Source organism: Symsagittifera roscoffensis, chromosome 10, assembly GCF_963678635.1.
Source record: "Symsagittifera roscoffensis chromosome 10, txSymRosc1.1, whole genome shotgun sequence".
Classification (NCBI taxonomy): Eukaryota; Metazoa; Xenacoelomorpha; order Acoela; family Convolutidae; genus Symsagittifera; species Symsagittifera roscoffensis.
Window position 1 is genome coordinate 39,078,043 of NC_087071.1, and position 16,064 is coordinate 39,094,106.

Genomic DNA, 16,064 nt, shown 5'->3' on the forward strand with positions numbered 1-16,064 from the left:
ACTTGCATTAGGTTTCATGGCAGAGAAATGAACCAGCTAATGGCAAACTACTCTAGTTAGGTCTACCCATGACAACTTAGGCAGACCAAGGTATTACAAGGAAGCCGATCAACTACTCAAGTGCAACATAGCAGTTTTCATTTGCTTTTCTACTAAAGCAAAACAATTGGATAATTCAAAAGCCTTGAACACTGAAGAATGCTTGAAAGTTATCAGAAGGTTCATTGCTCGACAAGGATGACCCAAGCATAACTTTTCCGATAATGGGACTAACTTCATCGGATCACTTAACGAGTTAATTTAAAGAAAAGACTTCTGCAAGACAAACACAAAATAGACAGCCTACCTGATCAGGTTATAGACTTAGGTATCAAATTGACTGATACATCTGAAAGGGTTCCAAGTTTCGTAGGTCTTTGGGAAGCTACTGTTGAATGAATGAAACTGCTATATCACAAGACAACAAGCAACATAGGAAAACTTAAACTAGATGAGCTGTACACAGTTCTTTGTCAGATAGAATCAAACTCAATTCAAGACCGATCAGAACGATCTCGGATGATGCCAAAGACACTGTGCCGCTCACTCCATCAATGCTGCTAAATGGCTTCAAGCCAAGTCAATTGCTCATTGTAGTTGACCACTACCATTTACGAGCTTAATGAAGATGGAAGTTGCCCGAGAAAACCATTCAACTACTTGCACAAACTGATGGCAGAATTTTGGAAATATCTAACCGATATGCACTAACGCAAAAAGAACCGTGCAGAACACAAAACCTTGAAAAAAGAGATCTAGTATAGATAACTGATGATGATAACCTCCCTTTATCAAGATTCGGAGGCAAGATTCGCAATCTCTGAGAGTTTGCTGACAGCATCGAACAACAGGATTGAGAACATCAAAGTTTGTGAAACTTTTCAAACTCAAATTTTCTCGAAATTTTTGAAAAATCTCGAAAATTGAAGTATCTCGTAAGCTAAACAGGTTTGGTTATTCATATATGGCGACCAAGTTTACAACCCCTGGGGAATACTTTTAGCATCTCACCACTTGGTTGCTAATTTCACAACTGATGAAATAATCGTTGACATTAAACTGGAAAATCGAAAAAAAAATTTAACCCTTGCAATGTACGATATAGCTTAAAAGTGAAAAAATTCTGTCGTTAAGCATGCAAAAGTATTACATTGAAAAAGCTTAACCATGGCGAGATAGTGAAGCCCGCATATATATGTATAATAGAAGATAATTTGTTCAGATGTAATTTCAATTAAAAACGCTTGGTAATTTTCCAACAATTTATTCGTTTCATTTACCAGCTATTTATAGTAACTAAATCATCATTAATTCGAATTTTATACAAAACAGTCACTTTCCAGCTATCGCAAAAAATTCAAAAAGTGCAAATATTACGAGAGGCCAGCTGAATTATCGGAAATATAAAACCTGATTTAACTGTTGTTGGGCAAAGTCTCTTGCGGAAACATAGTTCTTGATTGCAACACTCTTGGTAATCGCACAAGCCACATAAGAACTTAATGCATTATAATGGGAACTGTTCAAATGATTTGAAAATGCATTCAATTTTTTAAATTAAATTTCATGCCATTTGTACTCACTTGACAATTTCTTGGATGCAACCAACAGCAAAGTCTGTCTTTGCCACAAACAAATGCAGAAACATCGTGTTCAAGCTCTGAAACAAGTAAAAGAACATAAACATCCTTTAAAACATTTCTAAATACTATATACGGCATCGCTTTTTTGATAACATAAACCCAATTTGAGAAAAATGGATCAACAGGTAAAGTTTTTTATTCCGCTGAAAATCTAAAAATTAAATTCCACTTTCGAAACTAGAAATCATTCACGTTTTTTCGCGCCATTTGCACGTTCGTATTTGGAGAGTGCTATTTAGGTCATTTTCAGCAGATGAACTTCAATTCAACTGAAAAAGTATATATACCTAAGTGCATCAATATTTTAAGACTTTTTCCTGGAAAAAAAATCTAGACCTATATAAGAGTCTTCACTACGTTCATTAATCTTTATCAACAATATGATCTGAAAAACTCCAATCACAGATTGTTTTAAATCAAAAATATGGTTTTTTAAACGCCAGGAGGCGCGTTATCAAATTAATCTCGTGCTGAAAAACCAGTGTCTGTGCATAATGCACAGAGAACGGATAATAATGGAAAGTCTGGTCATGATTCTTAAGGAACGTCTGCTACAATTCTGATAGGAACATCTCAAAAAAACTGCAATGTTAACTGTAGTGCCTCAACATTTTTCAGCATATTATTTCGATGTTACCTACAACATAAAATCTTCTTGTAGCTTAATTAAATTCTATTAAATTATTTAATTGATACTCGAATTGCTTCATCAGAATCATGCGATCCTGTGAATCATCCCCATTCACAGTTGGTTGTTTCAGGGACTTCTTATATACTTCTAGATATTAGCAAGTTAGCACATACTGTGAAATTTTCCAAACTCAGCTCCTGGGCCATTTGGGTTGGCCAATTGGATGAAGTCATTCGGGCCGAAGGTGGAGGGCAGTCTGAGAAGGCGGCGAAACCAATGACTTCATCCGACGAGTCAATTAGAGTCACACTGAACAGACTCTTTTCTCTGAAACAAAAAAAATCCCACAATTTCCTTTTTCAGCATTAGTTAAAAATTAGTCCAAAAATATATGATAGCGATTTCGAATACTAACATTATGTTCAGTATGTTGAAAGGGCCGAATAACTCCTCCGTCAAGTGAGTAACTAGCGACTGGATGGCGCTTGAATCTGCCGGTTCTGCAGCTCTGACTTGAACTTCAAGGGATGTGTCCGGGAGCACTGAACGATGTTTGCTGCTAAATCTTGCACTTATCACAGACATGATACAAATATTTTCTAAAAAATAAAAACCACAAAAAATCGACGGATAAGTTCTAAAGAGCTTCATTATTATTACGACTAGAAGAATATTTAAGACTAGTGTACATTAAGTCTTTCTTCTCTCTTTGATTCAGAAGTCAAATTCATTAAAAATCAAATTCGCATAAAACAGTAGAAAACCACGTGATATTCGCGACCACTAGTGGACAAAGTATAGCACAAATTCACGTTTGTACTCTCTAAAATGCATTTTGAAGGTCCAATTTATGCTCTTTCGCTCCAATTCCCTCGTGGGGAATTGTACGCGCTTGTACACGTGATATTCTCTGATACAAACATACAAGTATATGTAACATTCGCCCAAATATCACACAGCGACGGAGCGTAGAAAAAGTACCTATCAACGACTGGCAGGCGTCAGTTACCTTAATTCTACTCGTTTTTCACCGTCTCGACCTTGCCAGTTGATTTTCTGGTCTGTTTAGGGCAAAGTAAAAAGTTACCATTTTTAGGCCATCAGTCAAACGACTTTTGATTGTCTAGGGGTTTGATTGTCTAGGGGTTTGACCTTGAGAAATACGCAATTTTGGAGTGAAATTTTAATTTTGCAAAATTCGAATTGAGCATGTCATGCTCAATTTTCTCGAACCAACTGAAAATGAAAAAGTCAGAAATCAGAACACCCGAATTAACAATTGCGGGAAACTACTCAAGAAAAAGGCAGGAAATTGCTATTCGCAATTTCTCGATACGAAATATCAAGAGAGTAGAGCTGTCTTGTCCTGAAAACAGGAGAATTGAATACGGACTTGAGACAGAACAATTATTCGAATGGAAAGGAGTGGACTCTGAATGGAAGAGTGGACAACTCGAGTGTCCAAAGGGTTCATTCAGAGACTTTGATTCTAGAGACAAAACTTACTTCTGTTATTGAAACTAATTGGCCTTAAAACTTATTTAGTTATATTAGTTAATTCTCAAGCTGCTCATCTTTAACTTACTCCTCATACTCAAGTGCGTCGATATGTAAGTTCCAATTTAAATTTCTCGAGTGCATTTTATGATAGTTATGTTGAGATAAGGCGAGTTTTAGGTTGATCCATCTGAAATGGATCAAAGTTCCACTGTCCAATAAAAAGTAACTAAGCGGATGGTTCCGACCCGGTTTTTAATGGCGTTCATGTATTTTGGGTATCCCGAGGCCTAAGTATGGGGACGTTTTTATTTCTAGAGTGGGGGGGGGGGTATTTTGGTAGTGGCCTTTAAGCTGTAATGGGTTCCAGTCTCATGTCGCAAGCGAACCGAATTGGCTCCGACCGTTCTTGAGGCGGAAAAACACAAGAGATAGTGTCCCTGACTCTTGAGCCAATGGTTATAGGGCCTATTTTTCTTAAGCCTCATATGTGACTAAAGTAGGCGACTGTTACATAGTGTTTTTATGGCGCTCCTGGGTGTTTTTACGACATCATGACTACGGAGTCGAACCCACTTGACACAGCTCCGGGCTACATGCCCATTCTAGAGTACCGGTGGTACGGTTCAGCGGGAATGTGTAAACCTTCCGGTTGTACCGTGATAGCTTTTTAAGAAAACTCAAGAAAACTTCCTGGTACGCTCTCCGAACGAGGCTTAGCTAACCGAGTAAAGGGGGGCAACTAGGGGGACAAAAACACGAGCAAAAAAAAAAAAAAAAAAAAAACAAATAGGAACAAAAACCATAAAACGAAAAAAGACAGTGACTTTGATACCAAATTAGTTGGATCGAACCTTTGTATTAATTAAATAGTATACACATACTGTTTTACAAGACCGATCGTTTCGATCAATCTAGCAGTTTAAACCAGTGACCTTGGTAGGGTGCCCGAGTGGGGGGCGTTGTTAAGGGTTTTTAGATAGATTGCGACCCAACCGGACCACTAGGAGACTTGACTGGAAAGGGTGACCAGTCGAGTGGGAAAGAGGTTCACAAGGATCGAAACGGACCACCAGGAGACTTGATTGGAAGAGGTGACCAGTCGAGTGGGAAAGTGGGTCTGCTGTCAAGGGCAGAACAGAGACAACCAGCACAGGGCCACTACAAGAGGACGCACAGGGGTGTTCTCAAGTCGGACAACGGGTATCGTTAGAATCCACATTACATTATAGGAAATAAGTGTAAAATTGGATAAGCGGAGTCCCATTGTTTTGAAACAGTTTTTACTCAAGCAGACCTGGAAACAGGTCTACGGTTTTCTCAAGAGAGGTTTAGCACCCGGCGCTTAAGGGATTTTTCGGCTTAAGAGGGGGGCTAAACAGGGGGGAGGTTAGCAGGGGGGCTGGTTAGGTTAGAGGTTGGCGGTTGTAAATTGTAAAAAGGGGGGAATTAGAGTAACTAGTTAATCGACATCGTTGATTTAGTTACATTAGCCATCAACACGCGTGGTAACAATAGGTGGACATCCAAAACTTATCTCGAGTTAAGATTGGTACGCTGGTTGGATCGGTAGGGGGGAACGGATATAGACAGTTTTCGTGACACCTCATAAGACAACTAGTGGGGGGAGGAAAACGCGTGGCAATTAGGTACCAGACATTTTTTTTTTTGAAAGAAGGTTGACATTTGTCTCCTTTGAATTTTAGGTGGGTCGATTACTCTGTTTTGTTATTTTTTCGGTACAGAATTTTATTTTTTCTATAGATATTGTTGCGTTTTGGGGAAGATTTGCGATTGGTTTTTAATACAAACAGGTGATCACAAGATACCTGCACACAAGTTGTGGCTCCCAATTGCTGGGAACATTCAAAAAGAGGTAACTAAAAAAGGGGGGCCAGATTTGGCAACCAAGAGAGGGTTTTTGGGAAAATTTTCACTAGAGCTTGAGTGGTGGTACAAGGTACAGACAACCAAGGAGTCCCTACAACGAAGAAGAAAGAAATCCTATATCCAGACACTCAGTAACGAGTCTTGGGACAGTACCGAACTAGTCTAGGGACATTGCAGTCTGGGGACAGTCTTGGAGCAACACAGTCTTGGGACAGTGCAACTTTGGGGCAGTCTTGGACCGGAGCAGTCTTGGTACGAAGCGGTCTTGGGACATTGGTCTTGGGACGTTAGTCTGGGGACACTAGTCTTGGGCCATTGGTCTTGGGACATTGGTCTTGGGACATTGGTCTTGGGACATTGGTCTTGGGACGTTAGTCTTGGGACATTGGTCTTGGGACGTTAGTCTTGGGACATTAGTCTTGGGCCATTAGTCTTGGGACGTTAGTCTTGGGACATTGGTCTTGGGCCATTGGTCTTGGGACGTTAGTCTTGGGACGTTGGTCTTGGGCCATTAGTCTTGGGACGTTAGTCTTGGGACGTTGGTCTTGGGCCATTAGTCTTGGGACGTTGGTCTTGGGCCATTGGTCTTGGGACATTAGTCTTGGGCCATTGGTCTTGGGACGTTAGTCTTGGGACATTGGTCTTGGGACGTTAGTCTTGGGACATTAGTCTTGGGCCATTGGTCTTGGGACGTTAGTCTTGGGACATTGGTCTTTGGACGTTAGTCTTGGGACGTTGGTCTTGGGACGTTAGCCTTGGGCCATTGGTCTTGGGACGCTGGTCTAAAGATACCAACGAGAAGTACTGGGACAACGCTGAACGGTCTTGGGACGGTAAAGAGAAAGTCTTGGAACAGCATTAGGAAGGGGGTACTACAAAAGTAGGAGGTTAGGTTGAAGCACCAAGTATAACAACACGTTCAACACGTTCCCTATCCTAACCTAACACGAAAGAGCTTACAAGAGTTCAAGAAAAATTGTTTTTAGCGAATTATTAATTTCTTTTTCCTTGGAGTTTTTAAACCTTAGAATAGAATTTTTGTAGATAATAATATTGTAAATAATAACAATTGTAAATAATGAGGCGGAGCAGGGTACCGGTAGCTGAAAAAAGATCGACCGAAGCAAAGTATAATTCGTCGCTACGCAAAGCAACACCAATGGGTCCGAAGATAACAAAGAAGAACTTTTCAGTTAACATGGTCAGCACAAGGAGTACAGCGGAGAACAGGGCGAAAGAGGGCACGGAAGGGGAGAGAGTAGAACCCACCATCGAGATTGATCTAGAGACACCCGATCAAAGTGTGGATGAAACAGGGAAGATGGCGACAGAGTCAACTCCAATGCCCAATACAGAGGAACCGAACCAGAAACCCATAGAGTTCTCACCGATAGATGACGCGGAAGATGCAATAGGCAACACCGAAGAAACGGTGAAAGAAGACTCTCAAGTAAAGAGGACATCTTTTACGGAAAAATTGGGAATAATGTTCGGAATAAAAACGAAAGAAAACGTGACTGAAGAGCCAAAAGCAGAAAGAGCACGAACATTTGGTACAGTGAGCACGAAAGCGACAGAAACCGGCCAGAATGAGGAACAAGCTAAAGCAGAGGCTATGGCCGAAGAGAAACCCACGGCTGACCATGAAGAGATTACCATTGAGCTGGGCGATTTGTTGGCGAAATTAAATCAGATCGACAAAAGACTTAAGAACAGTGAAGAAGACAGAGAGGTGATAAAAAAGGAGATAAGATACAACAAGCACGAGTATCTAGACAGTTATTTTAACCTAGCTAAGGCAACAGAGGAGAGACTCAAGGAAATGTCAGACAAGGTAGAGGCCACCAATGAAGAACGAGAAAAGAACATCAAAACAGACATGCAACAGTTGAAGAACCGATATGATGATGTTAACAGCCAATTAGGGAGCCTGGAAAGGAGAATGGACACAATGAGCAAGAGTCAAGCAGAGAGTTCGTGTGCAATACAGGCGAAGTTGGATGCAATCTTGAGAGGTTCTACACCACAAGAGAGACCGGCAGCGGATCGTACGCAAGGCACCAGAGTTGATTTTGTAGAACCACAAAGAAACAAACGGCAATCGACACCGTTGCCCATACCCAGGGATGCGATAAGCATAGCACCAACAGCTGCGAAAACAATAATGAAGAGTGGAACGTCGAACACGACGACTGGTCCGGGAGATTCAACAGCCAACAGCAACTCAGGACCGGATGCTATGACATGGGCCAGCACTTGGGAGATGATGAACAGGACTCTAGAGGCCTTCGCCACGAGGAACACTGACTCGAGCGACAGGAGAGAGGGAAAATCAAGAAAAACATTCAAGAAGCCAAAAGAATTCAAAGATGACTCCGATGGATGCATTGACACTTGGGTGGAAGTGATGAGACTACATCTAGAGCAAGATAACTTGAGTGACGAAAGACAAGCGTGCACAGCCATACTCAGCAATTTAGAAGGCACGGCATTAAAGTGTGTGGTTGCGAAGAAAGAAGAAGAACGCGACACCGCGGACAAAATCTTTGAAATACTGTTGAACAGATTCGGCTCAGGCATGAAGGGTCATCAAGCGATGATGCGATTTGAAAAAAGGAGACAGAGGGACGACGAGTCAATAGATCGGTTCCTAGATGACCTCGAGAGCTTGAGAAGGAGGAGTGACCCAGAGGAGTCGACAAACAGACGGAACTTTAGCATTGCCTCGAAGTTCATTGATGGGGTGAAAAGTGATGACTTAAGGACAATGTTAGCAACATACTACACGTTGTCGAAGGACAGCGCACCCACCCCAGAAGAAATGAGACAGAAATCAAGAGAATACATGCTGATGAAACCTAAGAAGTACTCATATTCTGAAAACAGGAACACGCAAGGGGGAAGCCAACCCCAGAGGTCATCATGGTACAAACCTAGAGATGATATGGATAAGCGCAGATCATGCGCGAACTGCGGGTCAGCGGATCATCATGTGGCTGACTGCACAACGTACAAACAAGGCATGAAGAGCCTAGGTTATGCACCGGATGAGGAGGACATGAGTCAGATGGAGGAACACGAGTACTATAACGGCTTAATCATCAAGATAGGCGCCAGATGTTTTTTCTGTAACCAGGAGGGGCACTTCAGAATGGATTGTCCCTTGTTCTGGGAAGCGGTCAAGGACCAGAATCACCCCAAACATAAGTTGGCATTAGCGGCGGTGCAGAATCAGCGGAACAGGCAAAACGAATTCGAATCTAGGAACTTAGGGGCACCAAACACCGAATTGCCGACGAAGACAGTGAAAGCTGTAACACATGTTAGCGGTGCGTTAGAGTCCGCGGCCGGGAGCTCTCTAGAGATAAATTATGAGAGAGCGGCAACGGAAGCAATTGCCAAAGTGAAACAAGATCTGGCTGCGAAAGAAATAGAGCAACGACTAAAGTTGGAGATCGAGAGACAGAATTTTAACGAAGCATTAACCGGAACGAACGTAGTACCAGAGGCTAGAACGGGCTCAACAAAGAACGGGAATTGTAACACCGTGAAAATGGTGACAGGTAAACCCTTTGGAATATCGAAAATCGGAGCGAGAATAATGTCGATAATCACAGTGGGCGGCCACGAGGTGACTAGAAACTTGAGCGAGCCGAGCGACCAGACGTTAATGCACATTGACGTGTATGCAGACTACTTGAGTGGAATAAGTCCACAAACTACTTCTAGAGCGCTCAGGGCACTACTCACGAGAGGGGGCAGCAAGTCGGTACGTGTTGATAACAGATACACTGAAGCTTACGGTCCACACGAGGTTATGCTAAACATAGATGGAATCAACATCTATACCAAGACGATGATAACATGCGACGAAGACCTGATTGGACAAATCTATGTAGGGAAGGAGGAATTGAAAGTAAGATCGATTGGACACTGTGCTATGCTTGAAGAAGATGCAATGCACATCGGAACGGAAGCAGACGTGACAGGGCACGTGTTGGACATAAGTGGAAAGAAGACTCAGTTACGTGGGTTACTTGACACGGGAGCGGTCTTGAGTGTCATACCAATTGAGACTTGGGAGCGAATGGGCTTCAACAAAGATGATTTGATAGACTCGAGAATACGGCTGTCAGCTGCGAACAAAGGGGCCCTTCGGGTGCTAGGCAGGACGCCGATAATAGCCCTCAATTTGGGAGAACGTAACCTGTGGATGAGCTTCATCGTGGTAGAAAACCTGGATGAATCTGACCAATTCATTTTGGGCAGAGACTTCATCAGGAATTTCGACGTAACGATTGATCTAAATAATGCAATGTTCAGGATACGGAACCCGGATAGGAGGTACGCAATCAAACCGGTAAATTTAATAATGGCAAATGAAAACAAAGCACCGGTATTCTTGAGTAGGAGAGTGAGGCTAAAAGCTAATGAAGCAGCAATCGTGAGCTTGAGGATGAAAAACTACAATGAACTAAGTGACAATAAGCAAGTATGTATAGTTCCAAACCCTAATAGTCAAAGTGCTGCTGTTTTAGGAAGATCATTTTCGATAACGAAGAGTGGTCTCTGCGTCAGTGTCTTGTTGAATACCCTTGACATACCGATCACGATACAGAGAGGGAGGAAATTGGGATATGCTTTGCCGGTTAAAACTCGATATGAAACGATTGAGAACTTAAAACAAAATGAAGTTGTTGATTGTCCCAATCACAGGGATAAAATTTGTATCTTGAGACGATTGCAAAAAATTAAATATTCTTCAGGCCTTATTAAATCACTTAAGTCAGAAACGGACGATGGGCTGTCGAGCTGTTCAAACTTTCCAGAGCGACCCACACTAGATGAGATGCAGACAGATAAACCGGTTCTGCCGGAGATTGAACATTTGAGGGGCAAACTGAAAGATGAACAGCTCGAAGCCATCAAAGACGTACTAGAGCGGAACGAAGAAGTTTTCTCGAGGCATAAGGCGGATATCGGGTGTTGTAATTTTGTGGAGCATGAAATAGAACTTGAGGAAAACGCGGTACCGCACAGGGAGGGGGCGAGGCGTATGACCCCACACAAATCGGACGCGTGTAGAAAAGAAATCGAGACGTTACTAGAGTATGACATGATAGAACCATCCAAGTCACCGTGGGCGTGTGGAGTAGTGATGGCCAAAAAGAAAGGCGACCAGTTGAGGTTCTGTTGTGACTTTCGATACCTGAACTCCGTCACGGTGAAGGATGCCTATCCCATACCTAGAATTGATGAAAGCCTCTCGAAGTTAGGTGATGCAAAATTTTTTACGACTCTTGATTTAGGCTCGGCTTTTTGGCAGGTACCATTAAGGAAACAAGACAGGGACAAGACAGGGTTCGCCTGCGAGTTAGGTCTGTTTCAATGGAAACGGATGCCGTTTGGACTCTGCAATGCCACAGCCACGTTTCAACGGCTGATGGCACACGCGCTGATAGGCGTGACGAAGAAGTACGGCAACCTGGTAATGTGCTATGTGGACGACGTGGTAATAGCAACGCCAACACTAGAAGACCACATTGAGAGACTTGATGAGGTGTTCGCGTGCATGAAAAGATCGGGGCTGAAGTGCAAACCATCAAAGTGTGAAATACTCAAGGACTCAATAAAATATTTGGGCAGGATGGTAGACAAGCACGGCATCAGACCTGACCCAGACGCCGTGGAAGCAGTCCTAACCTGGAAATCACCGAAGACAGAGCACCAGTTGATGAGCTTCCTGGGCTTCGCTAACTATTACAGGGAGTTCATCAAAGGCTACGCGGACAAGGTATACCCGATGCAACAATTAATGAGACACAAGGGCAAGAAGTTCACGTGGAACAACGCAGCAGAAGAGTCATTCCAGAGAATAAAGAAAGAGCTATGTGAGGCACCAGTACTGGGTATGCCGACTGAGAAGGGGATGTACGTGCTGGACACAGATGCGTCGGTAGTCGCGATTTCTGGGGTTCTCCATCAAGAACAAGAATGGAATGGGAAGACAGTCTTGAGACCAATAGCATACGGGAGCAAAGTCCTAAGTGACACAGAAATGAAGTACGGAGCACCGAAAGCAGAGATGTTCGCAGTGGTCACCTTTGTCGAGAAATACAGAGCGTACCTAGGCAGTGAACCTTTCAAGCTGCGAGTAGATAACCGAGCATTAAGCTGGCTGAAAACGTACTCAATGGACCAGAGCTACATTGGGAGATGGATAGTTCGCTTGGACGGATACAACATGATAATTGAACATAGAACGCGAGACAAACATCAAAATGCCGACAGCTTGAGCAAGAAGACGGAGTTCTACGAGAGACAAGAACAAAGAGAGGCGGACAGACCTGAGATCAAAGATGGTTTCTCCTTTATGGACAAAGAAACATACGACAGTCTTCCACTCACGAGATGGCTGGACAAATCAGGTAAACCGATTGAAGATCATCCCGAATTGCCAAAAGAGTCTCTTGAAAAGACCATCTTGAAGAAAAGCAGAGGGATTCCGGTAGGAATAATGCTCAAGTCCAAAATCGTGAGGGAAACACTCAAGGCAAAAGGTCACGATCTCATCCAGGTAGAGGAGGGAACGGTCCAAATAGATGAAGACTTAATGAGGTTGCTTGAGAAACTATCGGATGACAAACCCGTGATCCAAGGGAAAAGTCAGGAGGCACCGGAACTAACCATACTTCGGAGAGAAAAAACAGTGAACAATACTGACGTCTCAAAAAGAATCACCACTGATAGCAAGGAAGTTGTGCGATCACTAGTTGAGAAAATCCCCGAAAAAATTCTGGAGCAAACAAAAGTCAGGGATAAGAAAGTGACATTCAGAGAAGAAATTGAACACCTGGGATTAGATCAAGAGTCCGGGGAGTGGTCCAGATTCATGGAAGAAGACGAAACCGGAGAAGGAAAATTGTCCGGGGAGCGTAAAGAATGGGATGAAGACTCGGACGAGAGCAGTGAGGATCAAGACAGTCTATGCATGATACTGGCGGAAGAGAAGATGAGACAGCACGACAGGGAATTACAGACAGATCCATCTTCAGGAACGTACAATCTGGAAATGCAAGAGGTACGAGGTGGAGAAGAGCTCGAGAAAATAGCAGTTTCAAGAAAGCCTCTTAGGGAACTATCGTGCAACTCAAACGTCAGAACGAATCTGGTACCAGAGGACGACATGAAGATCATGAAAAGGATAATATGTGTGAAACTGAGCGATGACATCCACAATCCTGGTGAGATGAATGGACAGATCATGGTGTTAAAGGAGCACGTTAAGGCGAGATATAGACTGTCTGACCTAATAAGGGCCCAAAAGAATGACAAAATGACAAGTAACCTCTCCAAATGGATCCATTCTGGAGTCAAGGAGAAGGGGGAACTTGAGGAAGACAGCTACAAGATCTTGAGCCAGTTCTACAAAGAAAAGAGAGACTTACTTTACCACACAGCGGAAGGGGTGGTAGCGTGCAAGAGAAGAGATGAGGAAAAGATATTACACAAACACAACCTCATCATACTACCACAACTGTACCAAACGGAAGTGCTCTTCAGATCACACGACCAAATGGGCCATCAGGGGATAGATAAAGTACAACAAAGGATACTTCACAGGTTTGACTGGCCGGGAATGAGAAAAGCTTGCGAGAGATGGGTGAATGCCTGCCTAGCATGCCTTCAAGTAAAAGACCCAAGGAAGATGAAGTTTCCCCTCAAGTCTGTCGAGAGTTCGGAATTCAATGAAGTGGTGCAGATAGACCATCAGAAAATCTGCATGACGGAATCGGGTTATAACCAAATACTAGTTATAATAGATCACTTCACCAAGTTGGCGGAAGCAGTTCCGTGCCAGACAGCCTCAGCAGAGGAAACATGTGATCACCTGATAACGCATTGGATATCGCGGTATGGTTGCCCAATGACTTTCCAGTCAGACAACGGCAAGGCTTTTGTGGGGGACTTAATAAAAGAATTGATGAAGAGGTCACACATTGCTCAAGCACACTCGACGACCTATCATCCACAGACCAATGGGTTGGTAGAAAGACAGAACAGGACACTGGTCAACATGCTCAGGGTGTACTGCTCAAGGTACATGACGGACTGGGACAAATACCTGCCACAGGTAGTAGGAGCCTACAATAGTACCCAGCACTCTACAACGGGTATCAGCCCTTTCATGATGTTGACGGGCAGGGAAAGGGCAATGCCTCTGACATTCTTCTATCCGGAGTACGAGGGGAAGAGGACGTCGCCTCAAGCATACGTGAAGGAAGCGATCAAAAGACAACAAGAGCTGAACGAGCTATGTCGGAGAAACACGGCACAAGCGCAAACGAGGCAACGCAAGAAATATGACGAAAAGATACTGAGAGCAAAGCCATACGAAGTGGGCCAATACGTGTGGGTCTTTCAAAACGTCATACCGCCCAAGGGAACAAAGAAACTACTCAAGAAATGGAGAGGACCGTTCATGATTACGGAAGTACATCAACAAGGAAGGTTCTATCGCTTGAGTACAGGGCGAGCAGCACATTACGAAAATCTGAAACCTCACGTTCCGTCCCCGGAGGATTGGTGCCTGCCGAAAGACATGGAGGGTCTTGACTACCTGGTGGTGGAACCAGCGTGCGAAGTGAATGAGAAAGGCACCAGAGAGAAAAATGATGGTAATGAGAACTTGAGTTTGGACGACAACGAAAAGATAGAAGTGGAGTCGGATGCAGGTTCATTTGTAGAAGAAGACTGGAACGACCCAGAGCAAAACGAGGTACCGAAGTGGATGGAACCGGATCGACCAACACCACCGGAAACCAGGACGGGCAATCGTAAACGCACAGGCATGAGGTACAATAGGTACGGGGATGACTTCTTGATCGATAAGATACAGCCAGAAAAGTTAAGCGATGAACTACTAGGCGTAGGCGAACTGGAAGCTGGAGAGGAATGGCAGGTCATTGACGATGGTGGACATTATCCGCAGGATGATTACTCGACGCCAGAAGTGGAGACGGATCTCGAGCAGGGTGAAATAGAAAGGAGGGAGAATACGAATTTGAGGATTCTAGAGTGGATGCGTGATGTCAAAGACGAGGGTCACGAAGGACAAAGCATGCAGCAAGTCGATGTATCAGCAGCAAAGTACATGAAGACAGCGGAGCCTCTTTTCGGATGGACAGCAACAGACAGGCCACTGGACATCCCCAAGGACAATTCAGACCCGACTACATCGACGGGGACGTCGATAAATATTTTTGTCCGGGGAGTGGGGGTAGGACTTACCCACACCGAAAATTCGATGATAAAGAAGCTCAAGGAAGTGAGGGAAACAAGCGGATTGGAACTGGAGGAAGAAGAACCAGAGCCTACCATAGGAAGGAATTTCAGAACGAAATTCGAAATACCCAATGAATACTCAGAGAACATCATGATAACGGATAGCGACTTCATCCTGTCAAACAGGACCAGCGCGATCTGCATCACGGCGGACATGAGTTTCAAATCAAGATTGGAGGCTGACTTCAAAAGAGAATACCAGAACGTAGAGTTTCTGTTCAGACAGAGGCCAGGACTGGGAGGCATAGCAGCGCTTCCACCGTCAGTGGCACAAGTCCCGGGCAAATACCTCTGCTTCCTAGTAACGAGAGTCAACGACAGAAACACAATTGATCCCGAACACGTGATATTGGCACTGACAAGACTACGTGACTTCATGATTGAAAGAGGAATAGTGGAGGTCTCGATGCCGGTGTACGACCCAAACAGGGGCAAACTGAGCTCGAGGGAATTGTATGCTATCCTACATGTGGTCTTTGCAGAAACCGAGATAATGGTGCATCTTCACAAGAAGTACTACTTGAGCATCGCCTGAGTCGGGTACATGGAGGTATCGAGTCGGGTGTGAGGGAGGAGTCTTGAGTTAGGTACTGGGGTGCGGCGCAGGTAAGGGGATCTTAAGATGTGATTGGCATGACAATTATCATTTTAAATGAATGATGGTGCTAAAACATAAAATGTGTCTGCATGTTTTTTAGAAAATTTAAATTGAATCATTTTAGTAGGGCGAAAAGGGGAGGGTTTTTAATCATAAAAGTAATGGGGCTTTCTGGTTAGGAACACAGCTTGTCGGTCTAAATATCGGGTGTTATTTTCAGATTGATTTGTTGATCTCAAATTGACTACTCATCTGTATTTAATCAAAAGAAGAGAACGACATCTCAAGAAAACTCAAGTTGCTCAGGTAAAACTCAAGTTGCTCAGGTAAAACTCAAGTTGCTCAGGTAAAACTCAAGTTGCTCAGGTAAAACTCAAGTTGCTCAGGTAAAACTCAAGTACTAATACTCAAAGAGTCAATC

At 43.6% G+C, this 16,064-nt stretch overlaps 2 protein-coding genes across 5 annotated transcripts in view; both read right to left on the reverse strand.

Moving 5' to 3' along the window:
* LOC134855234 (cilia- and flagella-associated protein 61-like) overlaps window positions 1-2,917 on the reverse strand; it is a 96,439-nt gene extending 93,522 nt beyond the window's left edge. For all 4 annotated transcript variants that reach the window (XM_063871694.1, XM_063871696.1, XM_063871695.1 and 1 more), the window contains exons 1-3: window positions 2,729-2,917; window positions 2,487-2,640; window positions 1,623-1,699 (exon numbers count right to left, since the gene is read on the reverse strand). In XM_063871694.1, coding sequence (XP_063727764.1) covers window positions 1,623-1,699; window positions 2,487-2,640; window positions 2,729-2,898 — 401 coding nt within the window. In that variant the 5' untranslated portion in view covers window positions 2,899-2,917. The remainder of the gene's footprint in view (window positions 1-1,622; window positions 1,700-2,486; window positions 2,641-2,728) is intronic.
* LOC134855437 (adrenodoxin-like) overlaps window positions 1-16,064 on the reverse strand; it is a 327,732-nt gene that overhangs the window by 255,729 nt on the left and 55,939 nt on the right. The window lies entirely within an intron of this gene.